Source organism: Armigeres subalbatus, chromosome 2 (assembly GCF_024139115.2).
Source record: "Armigeres subalbatus isolate Guangzhou_Male chromosome 2, GZ_Asu_2, whole genome shotgun sequence".
In the NCBI taxonomy this organism is placed as follows: Eukaryota; Metazoa; Arthropoda; class Insecta; order Diptera; family Culicidae; genus Armigeres; species Armigeres subalbatus.
The window spans coordinates 369,809,076-369,811,904 of NC_085140.1; the positions used below are offsets into that span (position 1 = coordinate 369,809,076).

The window sequence follows — 2,829 nt, forward strand, 5'->3', positions numbered from 1 at the left end:
ATGGTTCCTTAAAAATCGGACGAGAACAATCGAGGAGGATAACGAGTTCTTCTTCTTATTGGCATTACATATCCCTCTGTGCCGACTCGCAGCTTCAGCACTTTCACAGAAATTAAATGGGAGGTTTCTAAGCCATGTTACCATTTTCGATTTTGTATACCATGATGCTGATACGAAATACTTTTATGCCCAGGACAGTCGAAAAAAATTCGGGGAATCGACCCCAGATATATTCAGTATGGTCTTGATTAGTTGCTGCACATCCCAACGCTCCACTAAGGAAGGCTCCTGAGCACCCCAGTACTCAGGAGTAAACACAAAATGTTTTAATAAAAAAGCACACTCATCAATTTGAAGTATGATTTGTATTATACGTGACTAAGGACTAAGTCATCGGATGAGGAAGACCCAAAAATAGAATCACACTGCAATTAGGCTCAATTCCTCGCCACCAACTTGACCGGGATTCCTCTATCCGGTCGCAGCACCAAATCAGACTTAACTCTCAACTGCTTCATCGATTCGCCCGGTAGTATTCTAAAGTTCTTGATCAGCTTAATCAGGGTAACTTTCATCTCCATCATAGCGTACCGCTGGCCGATGCAGTTTCTCGATCCAGCACTGAAAGGAATATAATCGTACGGTCCCCGCTTTGATTCTGCCGTATCGGAGAACCGTTCTGGGTCAAAGCGTTCTGGATCTGGGTAAATTTTTGCATTTCGATGGATAACGTAGATTGGGACCAGAAATTCCTGACCAGCTTTTACGATAGTTCCGTCTGAAATAACATACAAAGCTAATGGTTAATTAAAACTTATGATAACCTATTCATTTTTTACTCATTTCCAAGTCTTCAACTGAAGTTCTTCCAATGAAGGGCACCGGTGGGAAAAGACGCATCGATTCCTTTATTATCGATTCCAGGTAACGGAAGTCCTGCAGAGTCTGGAAGGTAAGCTCCACATCAGAGTTGGTGTTCCCCAGAATCGACAGTATTTCGTCATACAGTTTGTCCTGAATGGGTTGATTCAGTGCCAGCTGATAGATGGTGAAGGAAATTCCACTCGTAGTGGTGTCATGTCCCTAAAGAGGATAAATATATAAGTTGTGATATGAATTCGTTTCATTTACAGAGGATTTCTACCTCGAACATAAAAGTATCAACTTCCTCACGTATGTCCGAATTTGAAAGTGGTTTCCCTTCAACTGTAACATTCAACAACAAATCCAAGAAGGTCATCTTCGGCTTTGAATACAATTCTTCCTGCGTATTAGAATCCATTTGTTTTAATTTTCCTGATTCTAGCTGTTGCCGTCTGGACTCGATAACAGAAATGGTAAACTCGTGTAACTCCTTTATAATTTTGCGCTGCTCATAAGCATTTGGATGCAAGATGTTATAAAGCAGAGGCATTCCAGCCAACATACTTATCGAATGGTACAATACTAGAATTGACATTCTTTTAACATTTTGAACGTATCGATTTGTTGGATTCTTTTGAGCATGTACACTTGTTCCCATGGATGTTTCTGTAAAAAATATATATATGTCCACAAAAACATATTAAAAACTATTGATAATCCTTACCACAAATGCTGTCCAAGGCCATAAGCGTTACATAGTCGTATATATCGAACTCGCTACCACCAACATGTTTCTGCAAATTCTCCACCATCATGTCCGTCTCCTTGTTGAACACCGTTACAAACTGTTCCAGAACTTTGAAGTGGAACGTTGGAGTGATGATCCTTCTTCGGTGGAACCATTTCTCGCCACTGGAAATGAGCAATCCTTGACCAAGCCACGGCTCTATAAAGGTGTAGATGAAAGACTTTTTGGTTTGCTTGGCCATTATTACCTTCTCAACGTTTTGGGCACTGGTTACGCTAATCATGTTCAGGTTAAGCACATTCCATGTAACGATGTCCTGTCCGTGCTTCCAGTGGAAGCCCACCATGGTTTCGAATATGCCTGCGGGGAATGATAGTTGACTCAGAGGAAGGTTTTATCAAAATGTAATAAGATTTCTCCAAAAGACATATGCCGATAAAAGCAGTAATATTTAACATAAGCTTAGAGCTAAACAGTTAATGAATAAGTGTGAATACTGAAAAGAATTACTCAGTAGGAACCTTTCTGTATATGTAAAACAAAGCTCTCGGAGTATTCTGAAGTGTGGCAATCTGTTAGTTCGACAAACCTGGTAGATCCTTATTAAAAAATTCCAACACATTTCCCAGCAAATAGTTCGGCTTTGGCCCATCGAAATGGGTTGCCATTTGGTTCAAATATTTTCTTGTGACATAGAAGTTAAACACCAAATAGAGCAACGCTCCCGCAATGATAGCCAACAGCAACATTTCACCGACTACGAACACCGCTTCAAACCTCAAAACTGATTCCGACGATATGGTTTTACGAAAAAGTTGCCCATTTCGACCGTTGTTTCGTTTTATTCTTTATCGGTGAACAGGTGAAATGGTCTTGGATTAGCCACATGGCCAGTATTTTGGAACCAAACGAGATAAGACTCAGATAGCTCCGCACGATTCGTGCAACTTATCGTCGTAGGTCCAGCGTCTTATCAGATGATCGTCACAGTCCACGGTGGCTGAAATCGCCATTCCAGTGCATTTATATATAAGCAACTTAGTTTTACTATTTTGCTTAAAAAATGTGATTCCTAGAAACTTTCCCAGCGGGTTCCACTTCATTCAACATATTCAGCGAAGGGATAAATACCATTTCCAAGGGGAAAATTCTTTAAAGATTTTACATACATTGAAGACGTCTTTTCAAGAGCTTAAAGAGAACATCGCTAAACACAG

General features: G+C 40.3%; 1 protein-coding gene across 1 annotated transcript; it reads right to left on the bottom strand.

The window, feature by feature from the left end:
* Window positions 1-346: 346 nt before the first annotated feature.
* On the bottom strand, window positions 347-2,399 carry LOC134217219 (cytochrome P450 4d8-like). The gene is made up of 5 exons (XM_062695994.1): window positions 2,202-2,399; window positions 1,589-1,972; window positions 1,145-1,530; window positions 840-1,083; window positions 347-778 (listed from the first exon to the last, which is right to left on the bottom strand). The coding sequence occupies exons 1-5, from the start codon at window positions 2,359-2,361 to the stop codon at window positions 438-440; spliced, it is 1,515 nt and encodes a 504-aa protein (XP_062551978.1). The 5' UTR covers window positions 2,362-2,399; the 3' UTR covers window positions 347-437.
* Window positions 2,400-2,829: the final 430 nt, after the last annotated feature.